General features: G+C 40.6%; 1 protein-coding gene across 10 annotated transcripts in view; it reads left to right on the top strand.

Moving 5' to 3' along the window:
• GRIA4 (glutamate ionotropic receptor AMPA type subunit 4) overlaps window positions 1-24,499 on the top strand; it is a 235,318-nt gene that overhangs the window by 140,853 nt on the left and 69,966 nt on the right. For all 10 annotated transcript variants that reach the window (XR_007508857.1, XR_007508856.1, XM_049823381.1 and 7 more), the window contains exons 5-8: window positions 14,868-14,921; window positions 16,910-17,068; window positions 18,863-19,030; window positions 20,651-20,755. Coding sequence is in view for 8 of the 10 variants with exons in the window: in XM_049823381.1 (XP_049679338.1) it covers window positions 14,868-14,921; window positions 16,910-17,068; window positions 18,863-19,030; window positions 20,651-20,755 (486 nt within the window). In the remaining 2 variants the exon portion in view is untranslated. The remainder of the gene's footprint in view (window positions 1-14,867; window positions 14,922-16,909; window positions 17,069-18,862; window positions 19,031-20,650; window positions 20,756-24,499) is intronic.

The raw sequence follows: 24,499 nt of genomic DNA, 5'->3' as shown, positions 1-24,499 counted from the left end.
CTTCAGGTGGTGAACATGATTTGCCTTTGGAAGGCAAGCAGGTCTTGACGCATTTTAATTTACCAGTGTAGACCTGAGGTACAGCTGACGGTGGTGCAGCTCTGGTTGTGGACTGCTCCTTCTCTATGGCCTCTCAGCTTGGCAGTGCTGGTGCTTTGGGCAGCTCCACAGTCCTTGACACAAAGGGATGCAATGCTTGCCATGGCCACTGCTCCTCATCCCCAGAAATAACCCCAAAACAGTGTGTTTCAGTGCTGCACAGGACCAGCAAAAGCAGTAAAATGAAGATGGAAGGTGTCCCTGCCCATGGCGGGGGAGGGGGGTAGAACTACATGATCTTTAAGGTCTCTTCCAACTCAAACCATTCTATGATTCTATGATTTTATGAAGATCTATTTCATGTCAGCTTTTCCCAGAACTTCCAGAAAGTGTGTTTCCATTTTTGAGAAAGCACATCTACTCTTAAGAGTTATGGAGGACTTAATGCTTAACAGAATGTTTTCTAGAACCAGTTAAGTGATCTCACTAAATCTGATTAAATGTCTCCCCAGTTTACTTACCTGGCTCTTTGTTTCATCTGTTCATACACAGTCATAGTAAAAATATGCCACACATTTTAAATTTAAAAAAACCCCTATGATAGTCCTTTATTTGTGTTGTATGACTAGAAACAGAGACAAAGCCCCATTTTCCTACATGCATGAAATTAGAGATTGTTTTTACCATTACCTTTCCAGCTTACTGGGACAAGATAGAAAAAAGGAGCTAAAACAAAGACACATAAAGGTAAAATGACATCTCCACAGTTTTATATAACAGATACAGCTCATATAGCAGAATGCATTTCTAGTGATTCATATTCTTCTGTCAAGGACCATTATGTCCTTGTTTATCAACATCCTTTTTTCATGACACTTTCAGCAGGTAGTCTTTTAAAAGCACAAAAATATTCTGTTTGAATCAAAGGTTGAAAGTTAGCGAGAGAGATGGAAAATTCTCTGCTTGTGTGTCTCTTCTTTCCAAGTTGTGTTTCTAAAGTGCTCCCCTGGATTTAATACAAAGAACTTTCTGCTTAGGATGAAATGAATACTTGAAACACATTGTAGCACTGTGATTTCCATTTCCTACCAACTAATCTGCTAATACTGGCAGCAAGCATCTGAACAGTCCAGGCCAAAGTAGTCATGTGCTGCATATGGCAGAGCAAGAATCAGGCCCCTGTGTTTCTCTCACTTTTCACTAGGAGCTTTTCTCTTTTCTTACTCATTCTTTCCATTTTATTTTTCTTCCTGAATTCTAATGTGGTGTATCTATTTACATTTCTGGCTTATTCACAGAAAATCAGAAGTCAAGTCAGCATAAATATAAAGGTTGTATCTACCAAAATTAGAAAATCATTACTTTAATCTTATTATATATTTACTGAATTTCTATTTGAAATACAGAACTCACATTTCAAAATACATATGCCTACAAAAGAAATGTGTTTTTATTTATTACTGAGAAAGCCCAAACAAATTTAATACCAGATACCTATTTAAGCTGAACTTGCGAAACCCCAAGTCAGGCTTCCCAGTTTAACAAAACTAATATTTTTTTATTTTTAATTTTATTCTCATTAGTATTTATTCATTGCTTAATTTGTACAGTACAACTGAAGCAATCCAGAAGCTATATATAAAGCAGGATGAAGCAGTGTTTAGAATTACTAAAACAGTAACAAGTGAGGACTGATATCCCCTTGGTTTTTGTGGGCTTTGTTTTCCTTAGACCACCATTACCACCAGCACCATAAAAATCTCCCCAAACATGTACTGACCAAGCAAGAAATAGCACTTACTATGGCTAATCAAGAAATACATGCAAATTGACAGTACCCATGTGCTGACTAGTAGTGGTCAGACTGGAGGTGTAGTGTCTGGGTGCTTCTTATCCCTTTGGGGGCAAAAACATATGGGTCTCTGTTCTCCACCTAGCAGCCAGTATTAATAAAGACTGTACAGACTTAATGTCTTACATGTCCTAGATGTCTTGGACGATGCCTTAGAGGCATTGTCTTCCTTTCAAATATAGCTGAAATTTCTGAATTTATTAAAAAATATTTTACTGGAAAATTGATAGACAGACCCACAGACAGCTCAGTAGCACAAGTATGATTTCCGTAGGAAAGAGGACTGAAAATATATAGCAAAACACACACATTTAAGGAAATGTGATGTCACTCTATTCTAAGTTTTACTTGCATTTGGTTAATTGGAGTGATTTACCTCCAGTAAATACATGACATAGATTTCTTTTGTTATTTCTTTGTTTGCTAACTTGCAAGCCAGAGCGAAGTGTAATAAAGCAATGAAATTGTGGTCAGATTTGAAGAGTAACACAGAAAATAATTTTGAAGATTTCGGTGAAAACATACGTTATTTCTTCAACCATCATATTTGTTCTTTTTACTTCTGCAGACACTAATAACACTTATTACTAGAGAAGCAGATTGTCATTTGCTCAGCCATAGCTGATCTCACAGGTATTACTTATAGTTTGTTCAGTGCTCAGAAATGTGTTCAGATATACAATCAAGTCAATGCTCCAAATAGATTTTAGAATTAAACTGAAAAGTGTAATATAAGAATCATTTAGATCATGATGGATACTTTTGTTAACTGTAAATACTTTAGACCTTTTCTTTTGGCTTGTCATTTTTTTCTTTTTGCTGCTAATCTATGTAAAAAGAACATTTAAAATTATGTATGGAACTTTCAAAAGCATGAAAAGCTGAAGTATGAAGTTAACTGTTATGGTCTCCATTTCTTTTTCTGCCAAATTTCTCATTGTCAGCACGTATTAAATACTGCAGAGCAAATAAGGTACCAGAAAAAAGACTGGAGTCTTAGAGCTCTGAGTTTTGTTTTTAGGCAGATTTTGGACCTGGTTTTGAAATTCAGACTGTGAAGTGCTGACATGAACATGTCTGTTCTACAAACAGAGTAACAGAATAATTGGGGCTGGAAGTGACCTCTGAAGGTCATCTGGACACTCCTGCTGCTCATGGGGGAAAGCTTAGATCAGGTTACTCATCCGGTCAAATTTTGAACACTTTCAAGTATGGAGATCCCACAACTTTCCTTTATGGCCTGTTTCAGTACTTGACCACCTCATGGTAAAAAAAAACCTTTCCCCATATCTAGCTGGAATTTCTTGTGCTGCAGCCTGTGTCCTTTGCCTTTTGTCCTATTGTTGTGCATGTCCAGGAAGTCAGATACCCTCTTCCCTACATCATCCCTGTGGGTGTTTATACAAATTGCTAAGATCTGCCTGAACATTTTCTTTTCCAGACTGAACAGTCCCAGCTCTCTCAGCTTCTCCTCATATGGCAGATGCTTCAAGCCCTCAGTCACCTTTGTGGCCCTTTGCTGGACTCTCTCCAGTACGTCCATGTCTCTCTTGTACTGGGCAGCCCAGCACTGGACACAGCACTCCAGGTGTGCCTCACCAGAGCTGAGCAGAGGGGAAGGATCACCTCCTTCGACCTGCTGGCAATGCAGTCCAAGAGGCTATTGGCTTGCTTTGCCATGAGGATGCATAACTGACTTACGTTAAACTTGTCTACCAGAACCCCCAGGAGCTTACCTGCAAAACTTGTTCCTATGCAGCGTGTACCCAGCCTGTCGTGCTGTGTTTGTTGAGTCAGGCCACAAAATAAGGCACGGATCTACACAGACAAGCTCATTTGTTTCTCATCGCTCTGTTTGCACATCTATAGGCAGCTCTTGAGATAAAAATACCGTATGAGTGGGTGAACTGTGTATCATCTTGTATCAGTTCTTGCAAACCCATAATGTGCTTGCATGGGAAACAGCTAGAAGGAATACGAGGGTAATCAGATCAATCTCTATGCTACTTCAAGTGACCACATCTAAAAAAGCCCTTCACTAAGTGAGGCAACATGCTTCTCCAGTATTTTGCTTCCTCATTCTCTGCTGCTAAATACTCTGCTACTTCTTCCTAATTTCAGACAGTTGTCTTGGGCAGATTTTTACTAGGAATTGAGTTTAACTTTGTCTCCATAGTGACCTTCATGCAAAGCTTGGCAAGGCAAACTGAAAAACACAAGCTAACTGTAATTGCTTTGCCTAGGACCTTTATGTTTATTTCTTTCTGAAAGAGCATATTGCTACCCCTAATTTCTATTTTCTCAGGCATTTTCATATGCAGTAACATTTGCAGTGTTTGTTTCTATATTTGTACACACAGATACCTACGTAAACACATGCACATGGACATACACAGGACTCTCTTCAGCAAAAAAATGTTTCTCCTTTCTGCAATAATGGCAATGGGTTTCCTTTCTTTTTCCAGCTGTAGCTGCTCTATCCTCTCCCACTCATCTCCATGGGACAAAGTTCAAACCTCAGCACTCTGTGTGTTAGGATGTCTTCCAAGGTGTCCGCTGTGAGCAGCATTTTCTTCTGAATTTTGCATAGTGAATGAGGTTTGCTGTCAGAGATCATCAGTCTGGCTTCTGGTGTACCAGACGGGCTGATTCCTGTCTTTTTTCTTGCTCCCTGCCCTCCTCTGCCTGTAAGAACTAAACAGGATGTTTCCCAATAGACAGGCACCACTTTTCTCAGCTCTGTGAATGCTCTGTATCAGCAAGATCAAGCCTCATTGCTCATCCAGGGTTGTATTTGCCTTTAAACACAGAGGTGAAAACTGCTGTGCAGCATCTGGCACATATTTAATGCTTCGATGTACCCAGCTAAATTGATACATAATAATAAAAAAAATGTATATTGTACTTTGTAATAATAAAACTTAAACATGGATGTAAAGTTGTCACGTAGCAGAGTAATAGTATCATTAATCTTATCTTGTAAAAATTACAAGCCAATAAACTCTAATTAATAACAGCTAACAATACTTATTAAGAAACATGATAGGGAAGTAGCTGCACAGTGTCTTGGATGCTGTTCATAGCTGTCTAACTCATTTTTTCCCCAGCCTTAAAAAGCCTTGAGATATCTAGCTGAAAAGTACCATGTATGTGTTAGCACTGGAAACCAAATCTCTCTGATGGGTAAAATGGAGCAGGCTGTTACAGCAAGATTGATTATTGTTATTACCATCAAAATGAAAGTAAATATGTGTGAGTGGAGAAAAGTACAGAAGCTGACATATTCCACTCCTTCTTGGTCTGTTTTTAATATTTTGCATGAAAAAGTAATGTTGGGCTGCTAAATTTCTAAGAATTGATCAAGTTGTAAATTTTGCTGTTTTTAAAAACGTGTTTTTCCTCATCTTAATTTCCAGTGTGTCTACTAACTGGAGCTAGCAACTGGAATTTTTGCAAATGATATTTAGATCGCTGGCATAATTAATTGAAGATAACAATAATAAATTAAAACATAATACTTTAATAAATTACAACATAATACTTACAGGAAGGCAGAAATTAACCAGACACCTGAATTAAACAGAGTATTAGCTCAATCATTAGTCCACAATTTCTTCTGCTTTCCTGTTTTTCATGAACACAACAGCACATTGGCACAAAGGATCGCTAGCAAAACACAGATAAGTATTTATCAAGAGATCGCATTGCTTTTACATGTAGTTTAGCTGCATAATGAGGATTTCTTTATCCCTTGGGTCAGAAATGGCATGGACCTGCCTCATCTCTCACTGTCTCCAGTTTTCCTCTATATCTTTTTGATTTGCATGACCAAAATGCAGGTTTAGTTCTGCTCACACAGAACCACAGGAGCAAATCATTACCCAAAGAGTTTGGTATGTGCATGGTGCACTGTAAATTGGGCTGGTAGCAGCATTGTTGGACTTACACTACTTCAGGGACATAGCAGCAGCTCTCTGTGTATCTTTTCTTAGTCCCAGGGGGGATAGGAGATTCATAAAGTGTCTTTTCCTCATCATTTCCTTTCTCTCCATGCTTTTCTTCCCTAGAGTTTTACTGAGTAACACTGTAATGTCAGTGCAAAGTGATAGCTCTTCTCCTGCATTGCCACCAGCGTCTTCCTCACCCCACAGAGCCAGGAGGAGTTCTCTGCATAGGCTCATTTTCTGTGAAGCAGCTGGGATTTTGCACACAATAATAGTCCCACACTGCACAGTAATAAAAACACAGTTTGTTACTGCACCACACAACTGATGAGGTTTGGACCCGAAAAATAGGCTCTTTCAGTTGCTGAAAGAACAAATAGGTGGTAGAAGACGAAGGATGAATACAAATGGTTTGGGGGATTTGTAAAGTGACCTTCTTCTTACACCCCTCCTCTCTTTCCTGGCCTCCTTTTTCCCTACAAATCTGCATATCCCATTTAGCTCTGAGTGAGCCTTTCACAGGAGTGGGCTTTGAATGCAAACAACTTTAGCAGCAGAAGAAAGCAACCAGCCATGCTCAGGGCACTGGTTAATGGCCTTTGAGCCACCTCTCCACATTTTTTCCCCGGCAGCTGCCCATGCTGCAGAGGCCTTTGCCCTGCAGGCTGTGTGGGAAGCATCCTTCCCCTCTGATCAGCCGTGTGTGGGGCAGGTGTGCGCACCACTGTGCCGGCTCAGCACCTGCCTTCACAACAGAGAAAAAAACACTGATTCGGAAGGAGCCACTACTGCTTTGTTCATTGCCTTCTTTAACATCCTCTCTGGTGGCTGTAGGCCATTAACAGTCCACCCTTTCCCCAACAACAGTGCCCTTTCGCAAGCACTAGCTGTTAAAATTAAGCTTGTTTCTCAATTGCTTTTTTATGGCTTTGTAAAAGATTTATCCTTGCTTCAGATATTGTATAAAATCCCATTTCAGTTGTGGTTTATATCATCACCATTTCTGCCACAGTATTTCAGGTCAGGTCTCAATATTCCATCTTTAACAAGTCTCCACACTTTTTATATTGTGTTAGACAGACTTCATTTTATTGCAGGTGTTCTTTTTCTTAAGGCAGTGGATTGTGACACAATAGCAAAGAGGAAAACCTTTGTTAAAGTCCCATTGGTAATGCACAGCTATCACCCTTTGAAGAGATTTAACTGAAAATAAGTCCTTTTCACTCCAGCTGTACTGACCTCCATCTTCTGGAAATCATAACGAGGAACATTTCATGCTACAGAAGTTAAGTATTCTTTTAAAATGAGTTATATGCAATATCCATTTCATACTAGTAGAGAACAGAGGGTGACCTGGGGCCTGATTCTCTGTTTGGATGCTGATCTAAGTCTGGGAATGTATTTATCAAAGTCACTGAACTTGCCACTCCATGGGGAAAAAAAAATAAATAATAAAGCAGACACTGGTAGCTCTTCTTTTCGATAGTGGAACAGTTTCTGAATTTCCTAGGCCAGGCTATTGTTCAGCCGAATGGAAAGAACAGTGTTGTATGATAAAGTCAGAGTTGTGTCTAAAGGCTAAGTTGGATTCAGATCTTACTGGCCCTGCTTTTACCACACTTTAAAGTCAGTGGTATAATTCTAGTTACTTTTGATTATCACTGTAATCACTGAAATCAGAATAAGGAGTTTTCTTAACTGTAGTATGGTCAGCAACTAAAAAATATCACAGTATACCGTTCTTTTTAGTTTCTTATACAGAAATGCGTTTAGTAACTTGAATAGAGCCTAAGGCTGATTTCTTTTTTTTTTTTTTCAAAGTTCATCTTTCTGCTGATGCTCACATATGCAATGATATTTGGGAAAAAAAACAGTTACATTTGATTCTGAAATAACCTTGATAGCCTTAATATTTCACTTTATTTGATTCTATCCTTTTGCATTTACTGAAATGAAGTATTCACTAATAGTGTGAGTACTGGATAATATATGGAATGGCTTTTGTCATCTTTCCTGTTAATGGTAATTTGGGAAGTAGGTTGTATTTGCTTATTAATTCTTCTTCAGAACAGTGTTGATTATTTAATAATTTCTTCAGTTTTACGGAGTATAAAAGAGCTCTAATTCTAAGTGCTAGCTACCTTGGTCTTTGAATTAAAATAGGCAAATCAATATACAAAAGCCAGCACAGCATCCTGGTTTCCTCTGCTCTCATCCTTCCTCAAAGAAGTCACAAATCAGTTCACCCTTCCCAATGCTTTCTTCCCAAAATCTCCCTGAGCAAGCTGAGGTCACCTTAAATTCTCACTATAACAAAAGCCAGGTGTGTGGTTTTAAGGAGAAGTCAGAGTGGGAGTATAGAGCAAAAATAAATGTTTAAAAGGTGCAAGTGAAGAAGTACTATGTGAAGGGGAGGAATGGATCTGATCCCCCTTGCTCAGGTTGCCAGCACTAGGACAGTTTTGAATCAAAGCATCCCGAAGCAATGAAAAGGACAGTTACACATACAGAGGGTCCTCCCCGACCTACCATGACCCTGACCTACTGTATCAAGAGTTTCATGGTGTATCACTGCTTATGTGACTGGCAAAGCCAATCTTTGATGCCTAGCCCTGTCTCAGGTTTTGCAACTGGCCAGGGTGAGAGCCAAGCTAGACCTCCTGCTCCCTGGGCAGAGCCACCAGGGGTGCCTGTGGCAGCACCACCCTCTCTTTGGGGCCTTCCTTTTGAAATGAAGACAGTTCTCACTGCTCAGCCCTATGCTATATACATGGATCTGCCCCTGCCCTGCAGATGCTTATAGTCCACAGGCACACAGAGCATTAGTATCAGGAATGTGGTCTTTTGAAGTGAATGTCCCGATTGCGGCAATTTACTGTGCACCCATCAAGGGCAGTTGCAAAATACATGAATTGGTTTTCTTTTGGATGATGCCAAACAAGAAGATGTGCCCAGAAGCACCCCTGAAGTGCACTGATGTCAAGTGTGAGTTCAGTCTACTGACCAGGTTAGAGATAGTCCAGAGTAAAACCCTGAAACATGCATGCTATGGATGCCAGCTCCTTAGCACCTTTTGCTGTACAGATCCTATCCTATGGACTTCGCTACTTGCTAATGTAGATGTTGGGTGATGCAACTCTGCCCTCTGTCTGGACTGTAACTGAGCTTGACCCTTTGGTCTGAATTTAGGGGTACACAATTATAGAATCATAGAATCATTTAGATTGGAAAAGACCTTCAAGATTGAGTCCAGCCATCAACCATGCCCACTAAACCATGTCCTAAAGTACCCTGTCCACTCACTTTTTGAATACCTCCAGGGATGGTGACTCAACCACTTCCCTGGGCAGCCTATACCAATGTTTGACAACCCTCTCAGTAAAAAATTTTTACCTAATATCCAAACTAAATCTCCCTTGCCTCAACTTGAGGCCATTTCCTCTCGTCCTATCTCCAGCCACCTGACAGAAAAGACCAGCACCCACCTCACTACAACATCCTTTCAGGTGGTTGTAGAGTGATAAGGTCTCCCCTCAGCCTCCTTTTCTCCAGACTAAACAACCCCAGCTCCCTCAGCCACTCCTCATAAGACTTGTGCTCCAGGCCCCTCACCAACTTGGTTGCCCCTCTCTGAACATGCTCCAGCAACTCAATGTCTTTCCTGTAGTGAGTGGCCCAAAACTGAACACAGGACTCGAGGTGCGGCCTCACCAGTGCCATGTACAGGGGAACAACCACCTCCCTGCTCCTGCTGGCCACACTATTTCTGATACAGGCCAGGATGCCGTTGGCCTTCTTGGCCACCTGGGCACACTGCTGGCTCATACTCAGCTGGCTGTCAACCAACACCCCCAGGTCCTTTTCCTCCAGGCAGCTTTCCACAACTCTTCCCCTGTAGCGCTGCATGGGGTTGCTGTGACCAAAGTGCAGGACCTGGCACTTGGCCTTGTTGAACTTCATATGATTGGCCTCAGCCTATCAATCCAGCCTGTCCAGATCCCTTTGTAGAGTCTTCCTACCCTCAAGCAGATCGACCCTGCCTCCCAACTCAGTGTCATCTGCAAACTTGCTGAGGGTGCACTCATTCCCCTCATCCAAATCATCACTAAATATGTTAAACAGAACAGGGTCCAACACCAAGCCCTGAGGAACACCACTTGTGACCCACTGCCAACTGGATTTCACCCCATTCACCACAACCCTCTGGGCTCGTCCAGCAGGCCAGATTTTCACCCAGCAAAGACTACACTTGTCCAAGCCATGAGACACCAACTTCTCAAGTAGTATGCCATGAGAGACAGTGTCAAAGGCCTTGCTGAAGTCGAGGAAGATAACATCCACAGCCTTTCCCTCATGCACTAGCCGGGTCACCTGGTCATAGAAGGAGATCAGGTTGGTCAAACAGGACTTGCCTTTCGCAAACCCATGCTAACTCGGCCTGATCCCCTTCTTGCCATGTGAGTGTTCTCAAGACAAACCGTTCCATAACCTTCCCTGGTACCGAGATCAGGCTAACAGGCCTGTAGTTCCCCGGATCCTCCCTCCAACCCTTCTTATAAATGGGACTCACATTGGCAAGCCTCCAGTTCTCTGGGACCTCCCCTGTTGACGAGGATCACTGATAGATGATAGAGAGTGGCTTGGCAAGGACCTCTGCCAGTTCCCTCAGCACTCTTGGATGGATTCCATCAGGTCCCATGGAATTGTGAGTGTCCAGATGGCGTAGCAGGTCCCTAACTAATTCCTCCTGGATTAAGGGGTGTATGTTCTGCTCTTCATCTTTACCTTCCAGCTCAAGGGGTGGAGTACCCTGAGGATAACTGGACTCACTATTAAAGACTGAGGCAAAGAACGCATTAAGTACCTCAGCCTTTTCCTTATCTCTGGTTGCTACATTCCCTTCTCTATCCATTAAAGGAAAGATATTCTCCTTGGGATTCTTTTTACTGTTAACATATTGTAAAAACATTTTTTGTTGTCCCTCACAATAGTGGCCAGATTTAGTTCTAGCTTAGCTTTTGCCTTTCTAATTTTCTCTCTGTATCATCTAACAAGATCCCTGTACTCCTCCCAAGTTGCCCGCCCTTTTCTCCAGAGATGATAAACTCTCCTTTTTTTCTTGATTCCTAGCAAAAGCTCCACATTCAGCCAGGCCGGTCGTTTTCCTCGGAGGTTTGACTTGCGGCACATGGGAATAGCCTGGTCCTGAGCCATTAAGATTTCCTTCTTAAAGAATGTCCATCCCTCCTGGACCCCTTTACCCTTCAGGACTGTCTCCCAAGGGACTCTCTCAACCAGTGCCTGGAAGAGGCCAAAGTTTGCCCTCCGGAAGTCCATAGTGGTGGTTTTGCTGACCACCTTACTTGCCTCACCAAGAATTGCAAATTCGATCATTTCATGGTCGCTAAGCCCAAGACGGCCTCCGACCATCACACCTCCCACCAGTCCTTCCCTGTTTGTACATAACAGATCTAGCAAGGCTCCTCCCCTGGTAGGCTCACCCACCAGCTGTGTCAGGAAGTTATCTTCCACACACTCCAGGAACCTCCTAGATTGTTTACTCACTGCGGTGTTGTATTTCCAGCTGTGTTGGTTGATCTAGACAGCAGGACGGTACACAAGGACATACCTGGGTTTTTAAGGTGCCCCCAGACTTAATGAATTTCTACAGCAAAGACTTTCTGGAACACTCTCTCATCTGTCAAAATCTCAGTCCTTTTTTCCCCTTTCAGGATAGATTTGCTGGTTCTTGTAACTTCCCTCTCTGCTCTGCCATAAAAGAAAAATATTCTTCCCTCACTCACCAGCACTTATCTGTTTCGTTTGTCATTCAGGGCAATATCTACTGTTATGTGTATGGAATGGTTGAGGTGTCATCTCTGTTACAGCTCTAGTCACTGCTAACCAGCTAAAGAATAAAGAAAGAGAGTGTAAGAATTTGCATTCCAGATTGAGTAGCTGTCAGAAACTCCTTCTCTTGTTATGTAGGACTTAAGTTCATTGCCTCAATTTATCTCAGTGCAGAAGTACAGTGTAAAGGAAAGTAGTTCTTCTGGTAGTGAGAATTCATATCCTATTTTAAAGATTATAATTGCAGCTTTGAGTGTTTGAGAGGAAAAGGTGACTATATATATATTTTGGAGATTCAAAAGTACAAGATGCTCACAGAAAGCTGTTTCACTAAACAGGCACTTTTTTCCTAAATCATACGCAATTACTCGTTTGCAAACTGTGTGTGATCAATAACCATAGACATTTTCAAATTCAAAATCAGAATTGTGTCCAATCTTGGTTGGAAATACAAGCCATATAGCATCATTTGTCTTGTCTGTCTGCATGATCAGCATTCTTAGGGTGAAATTCATCTCAGTTAACATTAGGGTTATAAAATTTAGGTGTCTACATCAGAGCTGATCATCATCAACTCTTTTTCTAGTCAGTGCAGAAAAATATGCACTTTCAGGGCACAAGCTGTCTAATTAATTTCAGACATGTGCTTTAGGATAAGATGAATCATTTCCTCAAAGTGCCTGCTCTTTCCAGTGACTGTAAAGGAAGTTAAGACAACTAGATGATACATAAATGTGTACCTTTATTACTCACCCTAAGAGACAAGTTTTGAGAGAATACACTGAAAAATTCAAATTTTTTTTCAAAAATATTCTGTATTGTTCACCTTAAATCCAAGAATTCCACAGTCATTTCTACATGCATTTGCTAGGAACAAGCACAGAAGCAAATCTGGTTAATCATTTGCAGTATTTACTCATTTTGACTGTGACAAGTATGGACATGTATCTTACGTACTTCAACAGTTGCAGGTTGATCATGTGCTTGTTTTATTTGACTGATACATTGCCACAATCATCACAATTTGTGTTACCAAACCAAACCAGGGAACAGATCACTAAGTGTGTTAATTGCCAAAGCTACATCAGCTTCCAAGAGCTTGAAGGGAGTTGCAGTGATTTGGCCAAGCTGAGGATCTGGAGCACAGTTATCATGTCATGTGCATCTTAAATCATGTCAGTCCTCTTACATTCAAACTCTGATGCTATAGTTATTTAAAAGTGTGAGTTTTTAATCTATATTGGTTTCCTTGTAACGGGGAGGCAAACGTGTTTTCATTACCATGTATTGCTGAAGGAGTACAGATGTAAAAGTGTTATTGGTGTCAGGGATCACATCCCCATTGAAGCCATTGAACTCACTCCTTGTGCCAGCAGGGATCTGAACCCTTCGTATTCAGTGCAAAAAAATGGCTTGACAGCACCCTCCCCATGGGTTGAGTTGGCGATAAGGAAAAATGTGATTTCAGCCTCTTGCTCTCTGCCACCCCCCAGTAAAATGGTAGCAATGGTATTTAATCACTGATCTTAATGGGAGGCTGACTGGGTCCAAAATAAGCAATTCATTTATATGAAGGGTGACAATCTGGTCATGGCTTGGGGGGTATAGTGTCTTGTTTGGGGTTTTTTTAGCTTACATTTTGCTTTTTAAATATGATCATTTTATCTACAGACTAAAAATACGCAATAGAGGTTGGGAAGCAAGAAGAACAAAAGGATAACAGAAAGATTGCTTATTCACTTTATTACTTTAAAATAATTAAATTAAACCAAAACAGTTCTGATAAGATGCTTATGCCACATCCCTTTGATTTTCCCTTCCACTCTGCTGTAGAAGCAAATTGACTTACTGGATCAACAGCCAGGAATCAAGCATTTCCAAGTCTTAATCCAGGTTTAGATCCTCGATCCTTGGGTGTCTGTGGCCAAATTATTTACCTTCAGCAACTTGTCTCTCATCTCCAAAGTGCAATATTAATCATTTTTTGCTGCACTGGGAAAAGGGGCTGCAAGGCTTAGTGAATGTTTGTTCTGTCTTTTGAACATGGGGTGTGATCCATGAAGACAAGAGGTTGCCAACTCTTCAGGACAGGGCTTACAGCTGAGATTTCAAAGCAGGAAAGGAGACAGATCTGTCTCAAATTTCCCATTACTTATAGAGTAACCTGCACTGTATGGAAAAATTTTGCCTTTATTTTAATTATTCATTTGGAAGGAAGCTGAAATGCTTTGTGGAGATGAGTACCTGAGGAGAAAAAAACCTCACATATTTGGGCTGCAAGCAGACTTTTTCTAAATGAGTGGTACACTATCAAAAATAAGTATTAAAAGGACTCTTTACTGGTATTAAATGCAAGCTGCATGTCGCAGGTATTACTGTTAGCTTCTTTGGTAAAAACAGCTTTAATCTGTAATGAAGCTATTAACACCATTTTCTACTGACATAATATTCTGTCTTAATTTTTTATTTTCAGCACATTAAATAAGAGGCATTCCATCACAGGAATGGCAATAATATTGATACAAGGCATGGGTTGACGTAGTTTTTGTCTAAAACCTGTGGTTGATCTTTCCAAGTCAGTAGCAGCTGCACATCATGGCTGTTCCCTTTTTGCATCACTTGATGTCATATTTTGGTTAAACACTCAAGGGTTAAAGCCTCGCTGTCCATTCTTGCTCTGTGCTTGCTCATGCCTGTTCCCAAAGTCTTTAGAGTATTACTAATTGCTGAATAACACTCACAGTACTTGACCACCTCAAGGGCAAACAGCTTTGATCCCAAGAGATGAAAACCCAGTTTGATTTATAAATTCCACATTTATTTAAAATGAAAAGGTACATCAGTGGGCAGGCTTTCTGGCTAATGTGTAACTTCCTCCTCTGGAACTTGTATCCCATAGATAATTCCTCTATTTGATAAAATAGTATACTACCGTAACATTTTCAATCATACAGAAGACGCTCAGATTACCAGTTCATTACTTTACGCACTTTCATTTTAACTTTTTCCAATGTTTAAGCGTCTAGAAAGTTATAGCTACCTTATAGGAGAAAGACTCTCAAAATTATATTACTGATGTTATATATTTCAGAATTTATATCTATCTGGGTATGAAGACACCTTTCTAGAGAAAACAATATGACATTGTTCTTTCTTTTTTCTTTCTGATTTCTCTCCTGCAGATTGTGAGCGTGGGAAAGCATGTTAAAGGATACCATTATATTGTTGCCAACCTGGTAAGATACTTTTCTAGAATTATACCCTGCTCGGTAAGTGAAACACTCAGTTTTACTTTGAAGTTATAGCACTTCACGCAACATTTGCCATTTGTCACTAACATGTGGTTGTGCATAATACATTCTTTATGGTGCGTAAAAGAGCTTGGGTTTGTTGTTACAGCCATCTAGACCAGAAGGGCACAATGTTACTCTCTTAAATTTTATCAAAATCAATGTAGCATAAAAGACTGCTAAGTGTATCTTGTGGCTGAATTAGAATTTACAGAACTACACTATATGATTTTTGACTCATCTTTTTAATATTACTAACATAACAATTCTTGAGGTAACTTTTCTACATTCTCCAGGGAACATTCATTTTGTTGTAAGATCAGCTATTTCCAGTAAAATTACTAGTTCGGTATTTTTGCTCTAAGTCTAAACTGCACATTCACAGAGATAATGTTCAGAAGAGGGCAAAGAAAGAGTACATGCAATATTTTATTATTAAAATAACCCATTCTTTACGCCGAAATACCTGCATGTCCAAGCATAGTCAATGTAGGACAGTCTAATGTATGCTTTAAATTGTTTTCTTTTTACTCTACTCAAGGAATTTTAGTTGACATGGAATATTTTATTGTGCTTCGCTCTACTTGTACCTTAACTTAAGATCACTTCAGATTATTTTGAAGACCTCAGGAATTTTAATGAGACATGTCTATTCTCTTACGTCTTACAAATTGGATTTTCAGCATTACAAATTTATAGTTCCCCAAGTAATTTTTCCCATGCAAAATAGTTGCTGTAAACAAAGAACCAGATGTTGTAGTGAACTGCTACTGGGATATACAGTGGCGACAGACACATCCGTTCATCTGCTTCAGCAGGGGCACACATTGCTATCTTCTGGCTGTTCAATAATGTGGGTAATATGACTTCCTGATGCACCACGTTTTATACTTACTGCCAGTATCCTTTAGGACATAAATCAAATCTCTGTCCTTAACAGTTTTTTTTCCCTGTGGTATTGAGTCAGTATCCAAGGGTTTTTTTCCCCTAAATCTTTCCTTTTTAAGTGTGATAATACACTTCTGTTTGCACTGATAAATGCCCATCAGAGGAATTTAAGAAAATAAAAATAAGAGACCTCTGAGATAGCATTAAACATAGCAGATAGGAAAAGACCAGAAAGATTCATACTTGCTTCTTAGCTTGCTTTAGAAGTTTGCATTATGCAGTTTCTTGAAGTTCAGTTATGTCTCTAATGGCAAATTTTACTAAAGAATTCATCTTTATATGTGCTGAAAAGATTAGCCTGAGAAACTAGTAAGTCAGGAAGTATATGTACTTTACTTTTTCTTTCAGTGTTGGGGGTCACTCTAAGGCTTTAAATACATAGCAGATCTGAGAGCTATCACCATCATATTTCACAAAAGTGTGATTCTGATCTTATATTTTCCTTGCGCTAACAGTGAGATCCTCGCGCTGTCTCTTCCTTCTAATGTCCATTATATTATCTCATTATCTCAGATACCTTCAGCCTAAACAATGAGTCCTGGGATAAATGTATTTACACAATAGTGTTCATTTTACAAACATGCAAAGAAACAGGGATGAATTGGTTAAAACACTAGTACAGTGCTTACTCAAGTCTGCCAACTTTGATGGAAATTGGATTAAGGTTTTAATATTCTGGAGGCACTTTTCGGTTGATTCACCAAAGGCATTTCTTCAAAAACTGTCTGCCATTCCCAGCAATGTGTTGCTTAGCTGTCAAGACCACACGAGCAGTAATGTGGGAAATTTATTTCTTAGTTTTGTTTCATTCTTTATTACACAAATGGAAATTATGAAAAAAGGTTCAACATTATTCTCTGGTTTTAAGTCTTGGCTTCTAATGGACACCTGCTGCTGTACATTCTTTATGCTGCCTTGCTGACCTGGAACAGATTGGACCCACAGTGGTGTACAAGGACAAACAAAACCTTAAATTGATTTTCCAGGGATTCAAAGATATTTCTCTGGAGAGATTTATGCATGGGGGAGCCAATGTGACTGGATTTCAGCTAGTAGATTTCAGTACCCCTATGGTAACTAAGTTGATGCAGCGCTGGAAGAAGCTGGACCAGAGAGAATACCCAGGATCTGAGACTCCACCAAAGGTACTGGATGATCTGAAGCACTACCAAAGATATCACTCAAGTATTCTAATTTCTGATTAACATTGTTAAATATATGAATAAAGATGTTAATATTTAGGCAGAGGAGAAGACAATCTATCTTACTGGCAATTAATTATGCCCATCCTTATGACTGTATGATAGAAACACAAACTGCAACATATTTCACTGATGTACTTTAATGTCCTTTGTCACTTACTCTCCAAATTTACCCCTTTACTGACAGGAATTAAAGGTCAAATGCTTAACTGACAACTTAATTTCAACAAATTTTACATGAATTAGTCTAATTATCTAGATTCACTCAGAGTGCAGAGCTTTCCCAACAGCTGAATTTTTCTATATATGGGGTATAACCACAATTGCAAATTTACTACCCTTAATTTTCATTTGGAGTTTCCTCTGGAAATTCTATCCACCTCAAAACCTGGTGTAGTAATCACTTTCAGGCACAATTTTACAGTGAAATTACATCCCAGCATTCCTCTATCCTAATCCCTCACAGATGGATAACAAAGTATTGCTCTCACCTATAATTTTTTGGGCAGGCAAATCACAACATAGCTATAAATATGACTTCATCAAAATAGTTCTGTTATTATATGTACTAATGCATATCAGACCTAGTTGAGACTGGGCTCCTTTGTGCTGGGCACTGTGCAAAGATAAGCAATCAGCCCTCCCTTGGCTGGGATAGTGGTAGGTTGGCAAAGTCTAGAGAAAGTATCAACATGGATAATACAAAGCATAGCTGCATAATTAGGTCAATATTCAAAAAATTTTTGTTCTGGAGGAAAAAACCCAAGGATGCTGTGGGCTATGGAGTGCAGACATCCCCACATACTGGTGACAGGAACAATTTAGCCTATAGGACTCCTTGCCACATGAACAGGATTGTGCTGCCTCCTCCTGAGAAGTCAGCATGATTAATCCAAATCGCACATAATTCACCTATGGATAACCAAAATTTGAGATTATAAAAATAAGCCATGTCCCAAAGAGCTTATAGTATGCAAGACAAAGAAAAGGAAGGAAATGAGACTTGAATAAGTGAATTTAAATTTTGGAAGTTACAGGGCATATCAGTAGCAGCCCTGGGCATGTGAACAACTTCTCCTGGCACAGTATGTTCATCAGAGGACCATACTGAGTAAATGCCACTTTGTTTACGTGGCTCCAGGCTAACATCTGTTGAAGACTTGGCTCTACATATTTCATTTGGCATGTTCTTAACCTAAAGCAGTTACTGTAGGTAGTGTAGAAATACAGACCGTTCAGTGCCCTGTGTCATTCAGAGAGCCAACATAGGTTTTCCAATAGGAAGAACGTACCCTTGATCATTCTTAACAATTCCAATAGACTGGATGTCTGCTCAGCAGCTGTGCATTTTTTCTGTTGTATTTTCTCAGTGAGTTACTGTTTCTTTCTTTCCTTTTGAGTAAGTTGCGTGGGTGGGGTTATTCCCTAACATATGAGACAACTGGGAAAAAAAATTAAGACTTGAATATCTCCAGGTCAATTTGTTTCTTTTAATAATTCTTCAGAGGCAGATTTCTCTACCCTTAAGAAATAGTTTTAAAGCTGGAGCTACTGAAATTTACTCTTCTCAGTCCTGCATTTGTGCTTTAGACAAAATTGCTTTTAATTTGAGAAGAGCTTTTTCTAAATGGAGGTGTAGAAACTGCTGCATGATAAATCAAACTAGAAATATCTGAGACAGCTGACATTTGTAAAGACATGCCAACTCTAAAGCAGTGTGTTTGTCCATCTATTTAGTATACATCGGCATTAACATACGATGGAGTACTTGTGATGGCTGAAACTTTCCGTAACCTTAGAAGACAGAAAATTGATATTTCAAGGAGAGGAAATGCTGGTGATTGTCTTGCTAACCCTGCAGCCCCATGGGGTCAAGGAATTGATATGGAGAGGACATTAAAACAGGTAAGGGTAGGCTTTATTCTAGTGATCTTTGTGAATATAGGATACTAGTTGTACACTATATGATTTAGAAGCTATTATACACAATGGTAGCAACAGGGGAGGAGAAATTTATTTTTCAGTTGCCATTTGGAAACAGCTGGGGCTATTCCGTTTTATAACTTGGAATGAAGGCAGAAGGGAACTGCTACTGTTTGAAACCACTATTAGTTCTATTAAGATAGTTGGGACTTCCTCCACTGAACTGGTGAGTTCATCTGTTGCTTTTGCATATAACCTGGGTGTACAGATATTGTCATTTAAGGAAAAAAGGTATAGCTACATAATATAACCTTTCAAATATGTTTCTGTCATCTTGAATAAAAGTAGATTTCTCCCAGGGAAATCACATAGGTAGTGTTTTTTTCTTTAAAAAGAAATAACCCAGAGCTATTGTTCTCTGATGTCAGGATTTTGAATTCCTGATGAATATGGATGCCTAGAAAGTTCCAGATCTCTGTCAAGATGATTTAGCCTTTCTTTTGAATGGGACAGTAAGAAAATAAAATCCCGCAGTAGAATTTAAATCATTGCAAATGAGCAGGCTCCACTCAGGAGAAACTGCTGAGAAGTGACTGCTGACAGAGCTGGCAGCTCTGTGCCTGGAAGCCAAGGTTTCAGTCCTGGAGAAAAATCAGCAGAGATAGAAATAGACAGAGGTAGGAGTAAGTGGTTTAAATCCACATCCTGACTCAGAGATAGAAATAAAGCATTTTGTATGCTTCACATAGTCTGTGCAGAGCACAGATCTGTAACAATTGTGAGAAGCATGAAGTCAGGCTTCTGTGTTAGGGCAGACAGTATGAGCCTTTGAATCCAGCCAAAGAGGTTTGTATGGCCAGATCCTGATACAATCAAAGCCAGCAGCAATATGGCCATGTCTTCTTTGGCATGAGGACCACAGTCTGGGTTTCCTTCAGTGAGGCAGTAAAGCACTGAAAGAAAAACAAAGAGTTCTGGTTTCAGCAGAGACACAGGTGGTGGAAAACTGCCAGTCAATCTTATGATTTTACATCTGTCCTTCTCTGCACTGAGGCTTTGAAAACATTCTTTCCAGGCCCTATGCATGTCGCCCATCTTCTGTGATAGCAAATTGCTTTGCTGGGGCCAAGGTTGTTGTCAAGTTTACTTTGATGAGCAATATATACTCAATTTATACATTTAATCCACCAGAGTGTAAGCTAAGAAGGTATATGAGCTCAGGACAAACATCCTTTAGGTTTATTTCATGTGATCCAAAATGTTCTGCAGCACTGATAAGAATGGTAAAAAATGTACTTCTCTTTAGGACTTGCAGCTGGAAAGTGTTGAGCTCCACAGCATAAAAGAAGAGAAGGTCCATTGTGTCTCTTTGTTAGCCCTCAGATACTGGCATATCTAAGCCTATTTTGAGCATGGTTTGACAGGAAAAAGGAATACAAAGGAAAAGTAGCCAACTTTCTTGCTTTATAATGCCTGTCTATTCTGAAGCAGTGTTGTAATGGTAATCTAAGGACACAGCTAGGATAACTTTCACTGCTCTGTGACATCTGAAATAAAGAATATAAGGCTGGATCTTCATCATGCTTTTTCTTCCATTTGTAGGTTCGAATACAAGGATTGACAGGGAACGTTCAGTTTGACCACTATGGTCGCAGAGTCAACTACACCATGGATGTCTTTGAGCTGAAAAACACAGGCCCTCGGAAGGTACATGCTGACACTGTTTACTATCCTGATATATAAATGAGTCATGTAGGATGAAATGATTATGCAAACATATTAAACTGGACTCTGTGTGGTTTAAAAAAAAGGTAATATATTGAATACATGGCTAATACTTCTGGTGGAAGCAGATTTAAACTGCATTTTCTACTAGATACTATTATTCAGTGCAACAATTGGGGAACACAAAAACAAGTGTGCATCTTGGAGAGGTGGGATGTCAGTCCGTCAAGCATACTAATGAAAACCAGCTGGATGGCATGTTGCTAGGCTGCTGGGTGATGGAAAATGGTCAGAAGTCTGGATAGTAGCTATTTCTTGTATCTTATCCAAAGATTTCTGTCTTGCAAATTACTGGCATTTTTAGGCAGGGTCATTTATACATTCTTTGTAAACATGAATCATAGGCTGTAACTAACATACAGCTTTTAAGGGGGAAAGGAGAGGAGAGAAGAGGAGAGAGGAGGAAGAGAGAATGCCCTGAATACTTAGATTTTCTGAAATTAAGTGCAGTATCTAACCCTATGTGTTTGATTGGTTGCTTGTAAGCAACTTAAGCAAATGCACATTAATATATGCTTAAGCAGATCCTCCATGTCTGAATGCATATAGCTTATCACTCAGCCCAATCACTTTGAAAAGATAAGCCTGGGTACTTTGTTAACCCTTTCTCTTTTGTGCTGAAATTTGTCCACTTTCCGTAGTGCAAAACAAATCAAGAGCAGAAAATGCACTCAAGGTCAAGGATTTTATTTCCTTTGGAGGCACTATGGCCTGTTTTGTTTACAAGGTCATCAGAACAAGAAAAAGTGAGAAGGTGATGGTGAATAGGAGAATCATGGCCACTTGAGTAGGGTCAAGGCAATCAGAATTGATTTAAATAGTCTTCTGCTATTGGGCCAGAGGTGACAAGCCCAGTAAATAGTGTCCCAGGTGAACTGTGCGTTCCCAAAGACAGTTACATACCAGAGTGATGAGGAGGCAGTGTTAAACTACAGACCCAGAGCAGAATTACACACTGGGATGAACAAACTGCCAGTGTATCACAGTATAGAGCTGTAGACCAAAGCAAAGAGTGTACCTGTGTATGGAGTGTATTGGTGCAGTTGCCTTTTGAAAGTATGACAGATGGCTGAAGAATAAATTGGGAAAGGTGAGTCTTTCTTCGTTTTTTCTTGGGAAGCCCAGGGTCTCCTGTCAGGCAGTGTGTCTGACCTTGCTGCCACTCCTGCTTCCTTTTTGGCTCTGCTCTGCACTGTTGACAGCCGGGAGGATGTAGGGGAGACTGGGGTGCCTCCAAGGCAAATGGTGAAATATGACCTTTCCATTCCCAATTGTACAGGAGGGAAGACAAGGTAGAAAAGATGTGGTTAATCAGGTCACAACTTCAGTAACTCATTAGGGAATTTGCTTGGCAGCAAACTGCCAAAAGTGGCCTGTTGTTCCTGTTTCAACATTTGTCATCTGTTTTGGGAGAGGTGTCTGGCTGGCACTACTGCAGGGATGTCCCCACCCTCTCTTCTTGCCTGCAATTTAAGGGGAGGGTGGCTGCAAATACAGGAGCTATGTCTGTGCTGTGCTAGAGTCCCAAGGTGCTTTTCTTACCTTTTCAGGCATGCCTCTCTGCCACTCTTAAGCCATTGCCTGTCTTTCTTTGATATAACAAGCTGTAACAGCTTTGACAGATCTGGCTACTCACAAGAATTTATTTCTCCTGTATTACATAGTATTACATATGTGATCATTGGACCAATTCTGTGCTTCAGCCTGACAAATCCTATATAATACGTAAGAAATGGCTATACTTAATTGAACTAAGAGGCCTTCACTTTTAATATCTTCTTCTCATGTCCTACATAACGTGACTTATGAGTCACCCAGCAATATCTTTTCAGGACTAGCCTTTCCAGTCAGAGTAACGCATGCCTCTAATCTTTAGAAAAGTGATTTTTGTTGCCCACAGCTTTAAGGATATGAACAGAGCATTACAAAACAGCAGAGGTAGTGAAAGGCAGACTACCATATAGTTTAGCAAAATGGGAAATAGCCAATGCTCATATTAGTTTCATTTATGCAGCATTTATTACTTTACTCTTGTCTGCAGAACAATAACAAAACCTGCTGGTGAGGGGAAGGGGTGTGAGGAGAAGGATCACAGAGACGTAGTGGGATGGCTCCTGTGATTGGAGTGTTGCAGTGGAGGGGTGCAGGCCCTTTAGGAAGGACAGGCAGGGAAGATGCAGAGGGGGAGTTGCTCTGTAAGTAAAAGAGCAACTGGAGAGCATGTTGCTCTGCCTGGGGATGGATGAGGAGCCAGCTAAGAGTTTATGGATTAGGATTAAATAGAGGACAGGTCAAGGTAATATTATAGTGGGTGTCTGCTATATGCCACCTGACCAGGAGGAACAAGTGGATGAGGTCCTATACAGACAGATAGGAGCAGCCTCATGTTCACAGGCCCTGGTCATCATGGGGGACTTCAAGCACCCCAGTATCTGCTGGTGCAACAACACAGCAGGACATAAGCAATCCAGGAAGTTCCCAGAGTCCATTGACAACAACTTATTCCTCCAAGGGATAGAGGAGCCAATAAGGAAAGGTTGTCTGCTAGACCTCCTACTCACCAACAAGGAGGGACTTGGGGATGTGAAGGTCAAAGGCAGTCTTGGCTGCAGTAAGCATGAAATGGTGGAGTTCAGGAGCTTAAGGGCAGGGAGGAGGGTGAAAAGCAAGCTCACACCTGAGGAGAGCGGACTTTGGCCTCCTCAAAGATCTGCTTGGAAGATAAGGGGTAAGGCCCTGGAGGGAATAGAGCCCTATGAGAGCTGCTTCATTCAAGGATCACCTCCTCCAAGCTCAAAAGAGTTCCATACCAATGAATAAGAAGTCAGGCAAAAACACCAGGAGGCCTGCATGGATAAACAAAGAGCTCCTAGCCAAACTCAAACACAAAAAGGAAACATACAGAGGGTGGAAACAAAGATAGGTAACCTGGGAGGAATACAGAAACATTGCCTGAACATCCAGGGGAGAAGTTAGGAAATCTAAATCCCAAATGGAATTGAATCTGACCTGGATGGCCAAGGCAACAAGAAGGGCTTCTATATGTACAGAGGTGACAGAAGGATGACTAGGGAAAACGTGGGCCCTTTGCTCAATGGAACAGGGGAACTGAGCACACAGAACATAGAAAAGGCTGAGGTACAGAATGCCGCCTTTGCTTCAGTCTTTGGTAGCAAAACCCACCTTCAGCAATCCCACATCCCAGAGACAAGGGAGAAAGGCTGGAGCAAGGGAGATGTACCCTTGGTGGAAGAGGATCAGATCAGGGAATATTTAAGCCAACTGGACATACATAAGTCCATGGGGCCTTATGGGATGCACCCACAAGTGCTGAGGGAGCTGGCAGATGTCATTGCAAGGACACTCTCAATAATCTTTGGTTGATCATGGCGACTGTGAGAAGTGTCTGAAGACTGGAGGAAAGTAAATGTCACTCCTCTCTTCAAGAAGGGCAAGAAGGAGAACCCAGGGAACTACACCTCGTTCCCTGGGAAGGTGATGGAGCAGCTATTCTTGGAAACCATTTCCAGGCACATTAAGGACAAGAAAATCATCATGAATAGTCAGCATGGCTGACTTCACCAAAAGGAAGTCATGCTTGATCAACTTGATAAACTGCTAGAATGAAATGACTGGCCTGGTAGATGAGGGGAGAGCAGTGGATAT

This window comes from Accipiter gentilis, chromosome 19 (assembly GCF_929443795.1).
Source record: "Accipiter gentilis chromosome 19, bAccGen1.1, whole genome shotgun sequence".
NCBI classification, from domain to species: domain Eukaryota; kingdom Metazoa; phylum Chordata; class Aves; order Accipitriformes; family Accipitridae; genus Astur; species Astur gentilis.
This window is presented reverse-complemented; position numbering and strand designations above follow the sequence as displayed.